Source organism: Muntiacus reevesi, chromosome 4 (genome assembly GCF_963930625.1).
Source record: "Muntiacus reevesi chromosome 4, mMunRee1.1, whole genome shotgun sequence".
NCBI lineage: Eukaryota > Metazoa > Chordata > Mammalia > Artiodactyla > Cervidae > Muntiacus > Muntiacus reevesi.
In genome coordinates, this window is record NC_089252.1 from 125,317,579 (window position 1) to 125,333,040 (window position 15,462).

The 15,462-nt window shown below is 39.6% G+C and overlaps 1 protein-coding gene across 5 annotated transcripts in view; it reads left to right on the forward strand.

The window, feature by feature from the left end:
* The window catches only part of NAV3 (neuron navigator 3), an 888,057-nt gene that overhangs the window by 708,660 nt on the left and 163,935 nt on the right, over window positions 1-15,462 (forward strand). For all 5 annotated transcript variants that reach the window (XM_065934132.1, XM_065934129.1, XM_065934130.1 and 2 more), the window contains 2 exons: window positions 12,466-12,574; window positions 13,235-13,618. In XM_065934132.1, the coding sequence (XP_065790204.1) occupies window positions 12,466-12,574; window positions 13,235-13,618 (493 nt within the window). The remainder of the gene's footprint in view (window positions 1-12,465; window positions 12,575-13,234; window positions 13,619-15,462) is intronic.

The following is a 15,462-nucleotide window of genomic DNA, read 5'->3' on the forward strand; positions in this document are numbered from 1 at the left end:
CTTTTATGTTGTGTTACTCAAAATAATCCCCTTTTGTGCTTAAACAAACATTAAGAGCACCTCTATTGCATGACTTATGAGATGCATGACCTGTAAAGTTCTCTGATCCTGTTAAGGAGCAAACCTGAATGGTTCATTTTGAAAAGCAGAATTGTTAGAGGGATTCAGTAAGTTACCTAGGAAGCTCAGCTTGTCATATAACTCATGTGAATTTATAAGAACAGTGTCTTCGTGATTAAATGGTCCCAGAAGTTAAAATGTAGTTAAATTGAGGTGTAAATATAAATATCAGAAATGAATGACACTCAATAAAAATAGCATTTTCTAAAGGAATTCCAAGACTTTCACAGTTTGGAAACCTGCTATCCCTCCAAAGTCTGTATGTGTTTCTCTCAAGTTTCCTATTGTTTCCCATGTTCTTGGGGAGCAAACTAGTAATACTCACCCAATCTGATGATGATGTTTCTATTAAGTATTGCAGTCAGGTGATGTGTTTCATGTAATTTGTGACACAGAGTAAATGACCTTCTTGCTTCCAGCCTATCCTTTAGGAGTCATGCCCTGCCTTCAACATTACAAGCTCAGCTGAATTAACGGTTTAGATTTTACTGCTTGGCTTGGGTTTTATTCTCTGTTTCATTGACAAAAAGAATTTGGCCTCAGAAACAAGTGCCAAGAGATTCTGCCAGATGTAAAGTGAGCTCTACTTTTCATTTCACTGGAATCATTTAGAAAGTTTTTAGATAGTTTTTAGTACATACATCCACACATGTCCCTTGTTTTGCATAAGACTATCCACCAATGTGTGTCACATTTATTTAGTCCACTTTTTAACCTTTATCTAGAATTTATATCCAACTGAAAAATGATGGTAGATGCCAAGCTGAAACAGAATCAGCAAAGCCAATATGTCATTTGTACAGACGTAATTAAATATTTGGATAATTTCAGGAAGTAAGAATTTAGATTAAACAAAGAGATAAACTAATGGTTACATGTGTCTTTTTCTGACTTTACAGACTTTGTATTGAATAATGGGACATACTTCATATTTAAGACCTTTGTAAATGATCATTTATCTTGCCTCTTACTTGGACATTTATAAAGACTAAGATGATCAAGCTCAGGTCATTTTAAATCAGTTTAGATTTTCTACTTAAATGGTTACTTTATAATTATGCTTACTAAAGAGCTCAAAAACATTCCTTCTCAGAACATTGTAGTAGCTATGTTTTATGTGAGGTGTGGGCTAAATTAGAGTGATTCACATTTTCAGCATTGATTGGGCGTATTTGTCTCTTATGCTCTGAGGCTTGCTCTTCCACCTTGTGTAACATACATTTAAACAGTTTAATATAGATACGTATGAATACACCCATGTTTAAATGTACTCCCAAAGTAAGTAGAGATAACTGCTTCTAGAGAAGCAATAATTAGGTTCCCAGCTGTTGTTCAGGGTGAACTTAAGGACTTAAGGATATATTTCCCAGAGGAAGAACTACTATAACTACAAGTTGACAATGTCTTTAAACAAAGAAACAAACACAAATGCCCTTTTGATCCTTTTCTCTATTAGGATTATGTCTTCAGAATAACCACCCCCTCATTACTGAATCCAGTGAGCTTAGCCACCTCTTCCTAAATTCACTCCTACAGGAAGATTATGTGTTTTGCCCCACTGCATCAGAATGGGCCATGTGGATTCGTTTGACCAATAATCATGAATGGAAAAATGACAGCCATTCTTGAGCACGAACTGGTATTTCTCATCTCTTTTTCCCTCTTTCACATCAACACATCCCAGACTACAGGAAGTTGCTCTTTTAGTATGGTTCTTAGTATGAAGGGTACCTGGATCAGAACTGCAGCCAACATAGAGTGGACATTAATGTGAGCAAAAGTGCATCTTTGTTAATGTAAGCCACTGACATTTCTAAATCATTTATAAATACAGTATAACTTAATCTAAGCCAGAATTTTTCAACCTTGGAACCACTGATACGTAGCCTGCATAATTCTTTGTTGGGTGGGAGGAGGTTCCCTGTCATTGTAGCATGTGTAGCAGCATCATTGGCCTCTACCTTCCAGGTGTCAGAAACACCACTCCCCTATTTGTGACAAATAAAACTGTCTCCTGATACTGCTAAATATCCCCTCAGGAGGACCCAGTTGAAAACCACTAGTCTCAGCCTATATGTTCTTAAAGTGGGGTTTCAGAGCCAGCAGTATCAACTACATCACCTGGGAATATGTTAGAAATGCAGAGTCTCAAGCTCCTTTCAGACTGTCTGAATGAATAGGGCTGGGGATGGGGCACCGCCAGCTAAGTTGTAACAAACCCTCAGACAGGTTCTGAACATTTAGGTTTGAGAACAGCTGGCCTAAGCTGACTGTTACCCAAGTTTCCTTGTATAAAGAGAGGGCATCATTATTGCTTTTACTTACATATGCTCAACTCTTGATGCTTAAAGCATAAGAATTCCATTTTTGCTGAATCTGTGAGACTTTAGAAGATGCTACATGTGTACTTCAGCATAATACCTATCATACAAATTAGTGTTTTCTAACCTTAACAAATTTAGTCTGGTCTTGTAATCTAGTGATTCACTGGATCACAATAACTCCAAATGAAGAAAGACAAAGCAAAGCAAAACTCCAAAGTGGAATAGCATTCTAATCTTTAAAAACAACACTTTATGAAATGATGTAGGACAGTTTTTAGCTTCTGTGATTTAGCCTCTGTACCTTCATTTTATGTAAGCACGATATATTTATTTATTATTTATTTCTGGCCGTGCTGGGTCTTTGTTGCAGCGCAGGCTTTTCCCTGGCCGCCGCCAGCAGGACTGTGCTTTAGTTTCAGTCTGCAAGCTTCTAATTGGGGGGCTCCTCTTGTTGCAGAGCACAGACTCTAGGGCAGGCAGGCTTCAGTAGCGGCCACTCCCAGGCCCCAGGGCACAGGTTCGAGCTGTGGTGCTTGGTTGATCTGCCTGCAGCAGGTGGGATCTTCCAGCATCAGAGACTAAACCTGAGGCTCCAGCATTGGCAGGTGGATTCTTAATCACTGAGCCACCAGGGGAGACTTAAGCACATTTTATATAAACATAATTTATTTTTGACAAGTGGAGAATTGAGAATCTGTACTTAGAATTCACAGGTTCCTTGAATCGCAACATTTTTTATCGCAAATAATTCCCGTTCTTTCCATTTGACTCTCTTTTATGTGTCTGTGTACTGGTGGCCCCTCTTAAGCTTGAGCATAAGAAACAGTTTTGCAGAGGGCATTGTTACCATATGTAAAGGTGTAGGCAGTATACATTGTAATGATAATTTATATAGTTAGAGGATTGGGCGTCCCCTACCCCCAGCCTCGGCCTTCCCTGGTGGCTCAGTGGTTAAGAATTCACCTGCTAATGCGGGAGACATGGGTTCAATCCCTGGGTCAGGAAGATCCCCTGGGGAAGGAAATGACAATCCACTCCAGTATTCTTACCTGGTGAATCCAATGGACAGAGGAGCCTGGCAGGCTACAGTCCACATGGCCGCAAAAGAATCTGACATGACTAAGCAAATAGCAACAACAACCCCTAGTTGAAGTTAGTAATATGAGGTGAAAAATCAGAATTAATTTGATCACATTAGCTCAGAAAATTATGTGCTAGGGAATTATATCACTTTGAATGACATAAATATTTTAATCTGTTTCTCCATGCTTTCCCCTTTTAGAGCGGAATGTTTACGGACAGAAACACTCTCCTAAGCTTTTCCTTGATACTCTTCTCATTAGCTCTCAGTAGAACATGGTCTCTACTACACTTAATAAGTATTTTCAAAGTCTTCCTAAAATCAGAATTTCAGGATGGTAATTGTAACCAGTGCAAGATAAATACAAGAAATTTACCCTTTAGGTTTTTTGCTTTTTATCAAAAGATTAAAAATAAAGAGCTGATTACACAGTGATAGGTTTATAGAATAGACTAGGAAAAATGCTCCATGTCAGAAAACATAATATACATCTTGTGTTTTTGGCACATCACTGTCTTCCACACACTTAGCCATTAACTCTCAATTATATGCTTTGAGTAAAAATATCCCTTCTCAAAATTAAAAAAATAGAAAAACTTTTAAAGGTTTTATTTTTTAAATTTTTTTGCTATCCTTTAGGAAGAAATCTTTATTTTTATTGTACAGTAGGATTGTATAAAATTAAACATCCTCAAAATAAAAAGCCCTTGAATTTGCTCTTTAAAAGAGAAGGTGAAGTCTTTCCCTGTAAGCCATTATCTGCCTGCCGGTGGAGAGTGTCATGCTCTATTTTTTAGGTCCTTTACACTCTTGAATTTGATTTGTGCTTTTATAGCACAAATCCCAACATTCGGGAGGCAGGTCTGCCTGCTTCGGCTGCCTGCAGCTATGGAGAATTAGTCTGTCATTCTCAGTGTCGTGGAGTGTGTGTTATGTGTGAGAGTGAGTGAGTAAGTGTGTGTGTGTGTGTGTGTGTGTGTGTGCGCGCGGGCGCGCATGCCTCTGTATCTGAGGCGGGGTAGCCTAGAGTGATTTAAACGTGAAGAGGGTTAATCGTGTAGCATCTCATTCAGGCTTGGCTTTGAAACCTGTGGCATGCTAGGCTGGACAGCCGCTTCCGTGCCTCTGTTTTAATTTAGCAGGATGTTTGCTGCCATGGCAGCCAGCAGCATCCACTGCAGCAGCAGGGGAGAGCCGTAGATCTCCGAACGCAGGTGGAATACTAAAAGACGAGAGGCTCGTGCAGTGCTGGCTTCAGCGCTTAATCTGCTCTTACGGGGCTCTGAGGAGGAGGCTCTGCATGCCACACCGTGTCAGTTCCTCCGGAGTTAAGGGCTGCAGACCCAGATCAGTGAAGGGCTGGTGAGAGACAGGAGGGAAAAAAACACAGTCAGAGACATCTGGGGTGCTTGTGCTTTACTTCCTCGCGTTTGGGAACACAGAAGCGATAGAGGGAAATGTGGACCCATCTCCCTGCTGAGACATGTGATTGGATGAAGACTGGAAAACGTAGTTGGCTTCCTGGGCTACTTTGCAGCTGAAGAAATGTCTGGTGAACTCTCTTCTGCTTCCGATATGTCCAAGCAAAATGTTTGTGAGTACTGCTGATGAGGGTGATGACGTGGCAAGCTGAATCGTAGGCAACTCATTGACTGTGCTACAGCTCTAGAATCTAACATGAATGTCTGAGCCTGGCCTGGACTTTTCTTGAAGTGCATGTGTTCATTATAAGCGAAAGACAATATGAAGTCTAATTGAAAAAGAAGCCAATAAAGAGAGCCATGCAGCGGCCGGCTGGACTCTCTGTGTTTCAGAGCAAAGAAGGAAGGCCAAAGAGAGCTTGTCTCCAGAAGCAGAAATCTCTGACCAGCCTGTCCCTCACCAGTGAGGGGGAGAGGCGCCCTGCTGTGCGCATTTCCAACTGGTTTGGAAATGCCGCCAAGGCCAGCCAGAGGGAATGGAGCTACGCAGAGAGGCGCTCCCTCTCCAGGTGCTCATCCCGCTCCGCGCAGTCCCTGTATCACACGAGCCTCCCTGGGGCCTGGAGCCTCCTGCCCGCCAGCCGCTCAGGCAGTGAGAACTTAGAGGAGTGGACTTTCAGAAGAGGCTTGGAAGGTGACAGTGATGAAGACAGCCGGTCTGAAGACGAAAATGTGTCCTCCAGGCCCGGCAGCCTCAGCCGGAGCTGGGCTGAGGAGGAGGGAGAAAGCTGCCTGCGGGAAGGCACAGCGCATCTGGATGAAGACGTCATCCTGACGATGCTGGGTGATCTAGAAGAGGCCCTTTACACTGACTTGTTGGGTAAGTCGGGTCTGCTCCTGGAAGGAGGACGGAGTTTTAAGGAGCTGCCCTTTTGCATGAGCCATAGAGCTTCTGTTCTTCCTACTGACTTTAAAAAAAAAAAAAAAGTCATGACTCAAAAGAATTTTAAATTCCTTCTGTCTTGAAATGATTGTCTTTGGCAAACTGAACTATGAGAAGTAGTTTTAAAGTCTACATGGAGAAAGGGAATAGCAAGCACCTGTCCTGGGCATTATTGGTTCAGAGTCTAGATAGCCAGAATTAAGTGTTCACGATTTAAAACTCCAAATGTGCTTTTCACTTAATCATCAGTAGGGCCTATTTGTTCAGCTTCTCTCAAGGTGACCTCATCGCAGATTTGGCATGAAGAATGATGGGGCTCGTGGGTCAGTTTTTTGTGTAGTCAACTTTCTCCTGCTGCCTCCCTGGTGTCTGAATAGATGGCCTTGTTTGTGCCTCAGTGACAGCACCATGCATTCTAGTTACACTTCCAGAAATGCAGAGTTCTCTTCTGACAGCTTGAGTCACTCTTTAAAAAGTGTTGGACAAAAAATATTTCTGAGTGTGTGCATTGTAACTATTTAAATCTCTATGTAGATGAGTGTGAACTATTCTGATGCTTAGAAACTAGGCCTTTTTGATGACATGATTGTTAGGAGTAACTTCTGACATAATCTTTAATTAACTAGGTATGAATAAGTCTAAAGTAACTCTTTAGTTTGCCACTTGCCTGAATAGGTAAACTATGTGAAAGTGAACTGAAATAGTTTAAATCCAGTGCTGTACTGAACCATATTTATATCACAGGGTGCCTTCTTCAATAACTCATAAGCATTTAACCATTGACCACATCCTCTTTTATATCACTGTTTATTTCCACAAAGGCCTTCATATAGGACCCGTTATATTCATAAGAACTAAACCAGACCAGTGATCTCTTTGTTTCTGATTCATTCACTGATGCCAAATATAGGTTTGCTTTTATTGTCTTTGTAGATCTTCCTGTGAGATTTTCTGGAATCTCGGTGAACCAGCTTTAGAGGAAGAGAGCTTAGGGAGACAGAGAGGCAGATACTGCTCCATTCTGCATGTCAGCTTAGCTTTCAAAGAAGAATGTTTCTGCAGGTGAAGGAATGGTGATTTCTGAACCTGAATATACCAGGTGACCAGACACTGAAGATTTACTTCTTCACCATTGTGTGATTTCTGTGATGAACTGCTTCTCATTTAAAAAAAAACAAAAAACAAAAAAACTGCCTCCAGTACAAAGGCAAGAGAAGGAGTCTTAATCCTTAAGACTCCTTTTTCTTCTCTGATCCTCTGAAATGGTAGAATCAAATCACATTTGTCTTTTGCCTTGAAAGTGGTAGCATTTATCTTGTTCCGAGTACCTCTTATGTAAGTATTTTCAAAGATATGACCAGAGTGAAGTCTTCTGACAGCATGTGTTGGTTGTTCTGTTAAATTATAGCAGGCTGTGGGTGGGTGTGTATATGACACATGCCTTTTTGTGCATAAATAACTTGGAGCATTACTGTCAGAGGGTCAGCTCTCCATGGGTGTCTGTGTAGTCCATGGTTTTTAAACAGAGTATCTGCTAATTGTATTTATGGGACTGTTCTCCATAAGCCTTTTTTCTCCCCCAACAGATGCCAGTATTCAAAAATGCAGATGAGAAAGTAAGAGGAAGAGTTTATTCAAATAGCTCTGATATGAATAATCATATCAGGATAATGAAGCATTGCAAAGCAATTCCCTAAATAATGATGCATTTTCAGTTGGTAAATATATCGAAGCCCATAGCACACAGGAATTTCAGGATTTCTGCCACGTGCTTAACTGGGTTCTGCTTCTGACTCAAAATGGCCTCTTCCAAGTTAGTTTTTAGTCAGAGTTCCCTGAGTTCAACTCTTTATTTTTATATCTTCTAATAAATCAGACAGACTAGGGTTTGTGTTATAACTACATGGGAGAATATTTAAAAGGTAACTAGTAAAACTGCTAGCTATATTATGTTATTTTTGCTCCCCAAAGTGTCTGGTTTACCCTGATGAGTTGAAAAATTTTGTATCCAATTCCCTGTGTTGGGGGTAATCCATAAAACTAGGGTGATTTCTCCAAATAAATCAGACAGCTAAACTCTAAAAAATAACATTTGTAATATGGCTACTGTAGAAGATATAATTCTCTGTGAATGAAGTTCATTCGTATATAATTTGTTTTCCTCCTAAAAGATAACAGGACTGGTAGTGTTAATTACAATGCATGTAATTAAAGCCTGAAAAATAAGAGCAGGACCACACAGTTTAAATGGTCTGTCTGCCATTAAGTAAAAATGCAGAAGCACCAGACTGAGCCTGTTATTCTGTGTCCTGCTCAGAGAAGAGATGCTCCCAGCAAAGAGAAAATAGTTCACACTAATGTTGAAGACTCAAAGTGAATTTCAGAATATGGCCTTCGGGAAAATGTGTGTATAAGCCTTTACTATTTTGTCTGACACTTAGGAGGCTTCCTTCAGAAATAATAGCTAGATTTAAGGTTATAAAAGTGAAAGGGAATACGTTCTTGTGACTAAATACATTTCTCACTAAATACATTTTCTTCTTATTTTTGTTACTAAATATTTAATATTATTTGTGCCTTTATATTTGACCTTTTAGGATAACATTCTCTCCCCACCACCATTTCACTAGACATCACTTGGATACAAATTTACAAGCTCTTTCAAACTTGTGCCATCCTTAGGGGTTTTGCAAGTACATTTAACTTTATCTTGCCTTTTGTGGGTCATTGAGAACATTTACTGCAATAAATTTTGATTTAGTTATTATCTTTCCTGACATGAATGAGGCAGCGATTATGTTCTGTTCAGTAAGTGCTAGGGGGAAAATGCCCATTTGTCTGGTGGTTATGAGTGGTGCAGTGTCATGAGTGGATGTCATGAGGAGAAAAACCAGAGGAGGGAGAGAGGTGATGGTTCTGAAACATGAGGGAAGCTGTGTAAACAAGCAATGGATTCAATGGGAAGAGTCCAAGCACTTAAGATGGCTGTTGGATTGGATGAAGGAAACTTGAAATGTGATAAAGATGCTTTAAAAAATGCTGAGTGAAAATGGAATGTCTGAAAATACAGTGTTCTTAAAGTTTATGTAAAATATGTTGAAAGTAATTCCAATATCAGTGTTTTTAATATTAAGAAATTGGCAGGTTTTTAATATTAAGAAATTAATTTGATTGCAGTGTGAAAGTTCTCCCTGAGGGAAAGGGCTCGGTGACGGGGCACATGCAAAGGTGTATTTGGGGAAACTTGTACAAGGACAATGTTGTGTTTCTTTACTCCCTCCAGTAAAAGTCATTTCAATACTTTCCTCTTTAAGACTCTTCATCTCTTACCATCACTTAGAATCATCGACTTCTCTACTGTGTGACGTGTTAGATATACCACCACGTCAGTATTAACGTTGGTGTGTCTCCAGTTTGGTCTCATCCTTCACTATTACTTTTTTTCTGCCACTTTTAGTAAATCCCTGTCTTTACCTCTGCTGTTCCTTTGACTGTAATGGTATTTTTTTCCTGTTGTTATTCAGTTGCCCAGGCGTGTCTGATGCTTTGTGACCCCATGGACTGCAGCACGCCAGGCCTCCCTGTCCTTCACCATCTCCCAGAGTTTACTCAAACTCGTGTCCATTGAGTCAGCGATACTGTTTAACCATCTCACCCTCTGTCGTCCCCTCCTCCTTTTGCCTTCAGTCTTTCCCGGCATCAGGGTCTCTTCTAATGAGTTGTCTCTTTGCATCAGATGGCCAAAATATTGGAACTTTAGCAATGGTCCTTTCAATGAATATTCAGGATTACTTCCTTTAGGATTGACTAAAGTCAATCTCCTTGCAGTCCAAGGGACTCTCAAGAGTCTTCTCCAATACTCTTCTAAAGCACAGTTCCAAAGCATCAATTCTTCAGTGTTCAGCTTTCTTTATGGTCCAACTCTCACATCCACACATGACTACTAGAAAAACCATAGCTTTGACTAGATGGACCTTTTTTTTGGCAAATTAATGTCTCTGCTTTTTAATACACTGTCTAGGTTTGTCATAACTTTTTTTTTCCAAGGAGCAAACATCTTTTAATTTCACGGCTGTAGTCACCCTTTAAGATTTTTCTTACAAAGCCTTCCTTTTCCCTCAGGATTCTGCCAGATTATTTGGAAATAAGAGATAGATTTATTTATAACCAGTTCTCAAATATGCTGTGTTGTATTTATGCAGAGGAGGATAGGAAGAATTTCTGGAGAAGGTATAATTAGAGTGTTAAGGGCTACGTTAAATACAGTTCTGATATTTAAACATATATTAATCTACTAGGTTAGAGATCACATGGATTAGGATTGGAAAAGTTTATGCCATGTGCAGGAGGATACAATGGGTGACTTTTTAATTTCTTTTTTTATTGAAGTAGAGTTGATTTACAATGTATTGTTTTCAGGTGTACAACAAAGTGATTCATGCATACTTACATGCATACTTACATAGTTTTTTTCAGATTCTTTTCCCGTATAGGTTATTACTAAATATTGAGTGAAGTTCCCTGTGCTATACAGTAGATCCTTGTTTACTTTATATATAGTAGTGTGTATATATTACTCCCAAATTCCTAAATTCCTAATTTATCCCCTCCAACCTTTCCCATTTGCTAACCATAAGTTTGCTTTCTATGTCAGCTCCTGTTTTGTAAATCAGTTATTTGTATCACTTCTTTTATATTCCACATATAAGTGGTATCATATGATATTTGTCTTTCTCTGTATGATTTACTTCACATAGTATGATAATTTCTAAGTTCATTCATGTTGCTGCAAATGGCATTATTTCATTCTTTTTATGACTGAGTAATATTCCTGTGTGTGTGTGTATACACATGCGTGCATCTTCTGTATAGTTAATTAGGGAGGTTTTTCAGTATTTTCTAAGTTTAAAATAATAATACAGCTATTAATCATATTTCAACAACTCAAATAATTTGTAAATTAAAAGGAATAGATTTGCAGACTGGCAGAAGAGTAGTGGTTGCTTTGACAACCATCCAGGATGAAGAAAAATGAACAAGGTAGTAATATTTGGCTGAACAGGGAATTAGCAGTTGTCTTTTTGAGGGGCCACCATGGTAAAGTAATGTAAAGTTGTTCCATTGGTTTCAGAGTTATTGGGATCCCTGGGTGGAAGTTAAATGTAGACAAATTATTACTCATCCTCAGAGTTGTTTTTATAATTAGATCTAATTAGTCTAATATTGGAAAGAATCCATTCCTACTGGAGAAGAGAAAGTCTTTCTAATCTTAGAGGTTTCAGATAGATATCCATGGTCACCTGGCTAATGAGACAAAGATTTGTTCCTTCATTGGCTGGTAGGTAAGGCCAGAGAATCTCTGAAGTCCCCACCAACTGTAAGTTTCTATTATAGAGGTTAAACGCTATATAGATGTTAAATGGACGCACTTTTTCTGTATTTTTTAAAAATCTGGCATGAATATTGTGGAAGAAAAGTGAACAGGTTGACTATCTACCTGTACTCTTAAGACAGATTTTAGATGCGGACTTTGACTTGTTTATGTCACAGTCTTTATTCTGGAATTTAATACATGCTGTTTTCTACCTTCACTTTTCCTTCTTGTTTTTTTCTTTTCCTTCCTTCCCTGTTGCATCTCCTTCCCTACCATCCCCTCCTTTGTCTTCTTCTTTCCCCCTCTCCTTCCCATACCTCTGTCTCCTTAATTCATTCATTCCCCTTCCTCTCACCTTTTTTAAAATTCCTTCTTTCTTTTTATTTAAAATTCCTAATCGTTGGATATACTCCTGAGCTAAATTGAACAAAATGGAGACTATGATTTCTCTCCTCCCTTTCCATGTTCTTCTTATTTCCAGATTCACCAGCTTGAAATGGTCACTGGCCTGGACTTTATTGCATGGCCATAAACAAACTGGCTTATTGCCACCTCTGCCCCTAAATGATATGCTGAGGTTGTATAAGGCCAGCATTTGTCACCCTGGCAGAGCTGTTCATTTTATGCGTAGACTTGTTCCTGGATTAGATGCCTAGGACTTTGTTCGAACTCTTGGTGTCACATGTGCATGATTTGGTTCCCTGTAGAAAGTGGAGAAATAATTACAAATCCAGTTCTGAATCTTTGTTCATTAGTCTGCTGAAAGCCTTGAAAAGATATTGCTTCTATGAGAAAAGGCCTCCATCTTATTCCCCTAAGTCCAAATGTATACTTGCTACATAAGGTTATCTCAGCTTCTCTGAGCACACTTTGAAACTGGCGATTATGGAAATAATTAGGATCCAAATAGTTGCAGATTTTTAAATTAAGCTCAGAAACATGGAGCTAGTAACTCTCATTTTGCAACAGTTAAGCTCATGGACCTAAGAAATATTATTATATTATCACCGCTTCAAATTATTACTTTTAACCTTATATTTGTTTCTATTCACACTTTATTTGTAGAACAAAGAATTATAATTTCAGATGATAATAGTTATTTAGAATTATCTACCTATTTTTTCAGTTTTGATAAAAGGAACTCATATATACATATACACAATAAATGACATGAATAACAAATGATTGTGTTACTTTTCTAGGTGAAGACCCTGAAACAAGAAGAATGAGAACAGTTAAAAACATAGCAGACTTGAGGCAGAACTTAGAAGAGACGATGTCCAGTCTGCGTGGGACCCAGATAAGCCACAGGTCTTCTTCAGTTCTGCCTGTTTGGGGGCCAATAAAGAAAAAATGACAGCAAGTGCTTAACTTCTTATAATGATAAAGAAGGGATTTTAGTTTCCCTTTACTATTTTCTCGCTTAAATTTTATGTGACAATCAACTGGTGACTTCTCAGCACCTATTCAGTGATGTTTTTTACTCCTGTCCATCTCTTCATATAATTTCCCATTCAGTCTGAATTAGCTACTGAACTACCACCATCACTGCTAAATGGATTTTCATGCCTGCCTTAAATAACAATGACAGATGTAGTTAAAATGCATCTGAGGAGGGATGTTAGAGAGAGTTTCAAACTAACTGTGGTTTACTTCCAGAAAAGTTCCAGGAAGGCTGCAATGAGTTAAATTAAGGGTTAGTTGAGAATATGAAACATTGTTTTACCTAAAGTGTAATGATGGCCTTTGTTGGAAAGCAAAAAGAAAAAGCTATGTGAATGCCCCTTCCTACATTTTGATACCTACAGAGGTGTTGAGAAATCTCAAAATGAATGTATAGTTTGACTTCCATGAAAATGGACATCACTCCAGGAAATGCCTCTCAGCTATAAGCCTTCCCCTGTTCATGCACTCTGGGTCGGTGGCCCCGGGTGGGCCAGTGTCCAGTGACTGCTCTGTTTTATTTGACAGCACCCTGGAGACAACATTTGACAGCACCGTAACAACGGAAGTGAACGGCAGGACCATACCCAACCTGACAGGCCGGCCCACCCCCATGGCCTGGAGGCTGGGCCAGGCGTGCCCTCGGCTTCAGGCTGGAGATGCTCCGTCGCTGGGTGCCGGCTACCCTCGCAGCGGTACTGGGAGATTCATCCACACAGACCCCTCACGGTTCATGTACACTACGCCTCTCCGTCGAGCGGCTGTCTCTCGACTGGGAAACATGTCACAGATTGACATGAGTGAGAAAGCAAGCAGTGACCTGGACATGTCTGCTGAAGTCGACGTTGGTGGATACATGAGCGACGGTGATATCCTCGGGAAAAGTCTCAGGACCGATGACATCAACAGTGGGTAAGTGGCCGTGGGCCCTCGGCTCCAACAGAATTATGTAAAGAGAGTGGTCTACCGAGTTGCATTAGCTATAGGAAGGGATTTGTTGTTGTATAGTCACGAAGTCCTGTCTGACTCTTGCGACTCCACAGATTGCAGCCCACCAGGCTCCTCTGTCCACGAGATTTCCCAGGCAAGAATACTGGAGTGGGTTGCCATTTCCTTCTCCAGGGGATCTTTCTAATCCAGGGACTGAAACTGTGTCTCCTGTGTCTCCTGCATTGGCAGGCAGATTCTCTACTACTGATCAACCTGGTAAGCCTCCAGGAAGGGAGTATATATGGTTAGTTAATAAATTGTTAGGAAATGTGAGAAATCTAAGGTTATTTGGGGGTATTTCAGCCTTCTCTGATCACTCATGAATAGTAAAATATCCAAAATTTCTCTAAAATCTTTTCATTATAATTCATTAACTTTTTCTATTGTTAATTCAGAGAAACACATGTGCCATGTGTTTTTCAGAGTGATTTTCACATGCTTCTTAAATAACAGATTTTGTAATGAAGGACATGGGAAGGAGACATGTTTTGCTGAACTGCTTGATTTTTGGGGGGCTTCTCAAAGCTGCCTGTAACTGCTCTGAGGAACACATATTTTCTAGCATTCTTAATTATACACCTCTGATCTAACTTTTAGATTTGAAAGTTTCCATCTGTTTATTCCCTTTTTTGTTGGCATCTTAGCCCATTTTCCTTCTGTTTCCTATTACATTCCAAAAAAAAAAAAAAAACATTGTGATATAAAGCTCTCAAAAAGTATTTTGGCAATTTGGAATATTTAGTTCAACCTGAGGATGATCCCCAGTGGCAGAAATAGGATATTCTATTAAAACTACTTCTATTAATGACTGTAGTTGCCACTTGGAAAACTTATTACCTACTTCACTCTTGTTAAGTTCATTAAGGACATTGTCATTTAACCAACCATCCACTAAGAACCCTTATGAGGTGTGTATTTTTAAACCTGTTTTACAGATAAGGAAACTGATCACAGTCGCCTTAACTGTATTAAAGCTAGTGAAGTGAAGTCGCTCAGTCGTGTCCGACTCTTTGCTACCCCGTGGACTGTAGCCTACCAAGATTCTCAGTCCATGGGATTTTCCAGGCAAGAGTACTGGAGTGGGTTGCCATTTCCTTCTCCAGGAGATCTTCCCGACCCAAGGATCAAACTTGGGTCTCCCGCATTGTGGGCAGATGCTTTACCGTCTGAGCTACCAGGGAAGCCTGTATTAAAGCTAAGGAAAGACTAAAATGGCACTGGAACTCAGATACATCTGACTTCAAAACCCAGGCTCTGTAATACAAGGAAAAACTTTCCAATTAACTTTATCTATATTTTTCATGTGAATCTGGGTTTTGACCTATTCTTTGTCCTTATGCTTCTGAGAGGACTAGTCTCAGAAGTCATTCTTTATACAAGTAACCTTTCCTGACTTCATTCATGAAAAACTTGTGTGAATGGGGACAAGACCTTAAAAAGTACAAAAGAGCTTTTGATCAGACTCATAGCTCTGCTTTGATATCCTGATACCCAGCCGTGCACTCCTGGTGGCCACCTTCTTTGAGCTTCTAAGGAGCTAGAATTACTGAGACAGGTTATTGTTAATTAGGGTAGGAGGTAGTTGAGTTGCCACTGGAGTCATAGCATCTAAATTAAGTCTGTTTCTAACATGTGCTGTCTGTGATCTCCTCGAGAGCTTAATTTATCCAAATTCCTCTCTGTAATAAAGACAAAATTGCAGAATCTTCATTAAATTGTTAGGAATGAAGAAAAACCCACAAGTTGTCCTTAAGCACAAAGTCTTT